The 1,479-nt window shown below is 36.2% G+C and overlaps 1 protein-coding gene across 1 annotated transcript; it reads right to left on the reverse strand.

Annotated features, from left to right (window-relative positions):
• Positions 1-407: 407 nt before the first annotated feature.
• Positions 408-1,229, reverse strand: LOC115474860 (1-phosphatidylinositol phosphodiesterase-like). Its single transcript, XM_030210554.1, has one exon. The coding sequence runs from the start codon at positions 1,227-1,229 to the stop codon at positions 408-410; it is 822 nt and encodes a 273-aa protein (XP_030066414.1).
• Between the last annotated feature and the right edge of the window lie 250 nt (positions 1,230-1,479).

Below are 1,479 nucleotides of genomic sequence, written 5' to 3' on the forward strand. Positions count from 1 at the left end.
AAACATACAAAAATTTAAAAGAGAAAAGTATATGACTATTAACAAAATGTTTAAAGTGGAAAAAAATATATATTTGGGAAACAGTTTTCCTAGTCATCTATATTACTCACCAAGGAGCGTATATGGCCCTTTCATAGGAAGTACTTCTAATATTTTACACCTGTTTTCCCCAAAGTAAATTTGGTAGGGATCTCTGTTAGACCTGTTTCTTACAGGGATCTGAGCTCAGCTTTTACCCTATTTAAATGACTGTTCCTTTGCTGTAGAAGATCGTGCCATTTAAATATGCCACTCCATGTTCATAATGTATAACCAGACCCAGGTGGAAAGATTTTTTTTACAGATATTGTATAGTAGAAATCATTCATGAAAGATTACCATTCTGATTGAGTTTTAGAATCTGCTTTCTAGTTGCTCTGGATAATTGTCTGGACCAGGTAGCTACCAGGGAAATCCATTGCTATAATTCCCCATCTGTTCTTTTTCTTCTCTGAGTGCTCCAGAAAATTGTACAGTTTATAGTTTATTTCACGAGCTACTGTATAGGGATATGCTCCTGAACTGCGTCCTGAAGTAAAGGTCAGATACATCTTATCACCTTTACTATTCTGAGCTTCAGTTAAATTTCTTTTAACACTTGCCCATTTGTGACCTATATCAAATATTGTTGGTACATATTGATCATCAGCTACTATAAAGTTCTTACAAGGGATTCCTATCACAGGATCATCAAAATCTCGTAGTATGATGATCTTTCCTCTAACTTGGCCAAGGGTTGGTATACCAGGAGCCTTCCAAAACCAAGACAATCCAGCATCCAGGACATAACGGATCACTAGCTGGGGAAACAGTTTTCCTTTACCAAAATTGCTGTATTCGCATAGACGTATGAGAATGACTTCCTTTGAATGGTGTCTCAAGAAATTAATAGTGTCTGTCAAAACAGCATCGAAGGAGTGATTGTGTGATTTAACAGGAAAGAGAGATAGTTCCTTACGATAATATTGCAAAGATATATCAACAAATCGTATCCCAGCTTCATACTGTGATGTGAGATTCCAACTTTGACGCTGATTAATATCCCCACCATGTAGCCACGTGGACTTGCTTGTACCAGGAATGGACAGATCACAGAGGGATTTTCCATCTGGGACTAAAGACATCCAGTCTGGGTTTTTAATTGCAGGATTACTTGTAGCATCATATTCTTTTCTTTGGATATTTCCCATAATGACTTGAAGATGAGTACCACTACCTGTAAAATACATTAAATCACAATTTAATCAGGCTCTTTCCTTTTTATCCCCACTGTATCCTCAATTCACTGTTGCCTTGGTTCCTTTTAAAATGCATGAAAATAAAGGTTAAAGACAAAAACAAAATTGGCTATAATACCTTTTCATTAGACTGACTTAAGAAGACATTCTGGGAAAGAACTCTTAATGATTTAAGCCTGTAGAATACTGTTTTATACACCCA

Source organism: Microcaecilia unicolor, chromosome 7 (genome assembly GCF_901765095.1).
Source record: "Microcaecilia unicolor chromosome 7, aMicUni1.1, whole genome shotgun sequence".
Lineage (NCBI taxonomy): Eukaryota > Metazoa > Chordata > Amphibia > Gymnophiona > Siphonopidae > Microcaecilia > Microcaecilia unicolor.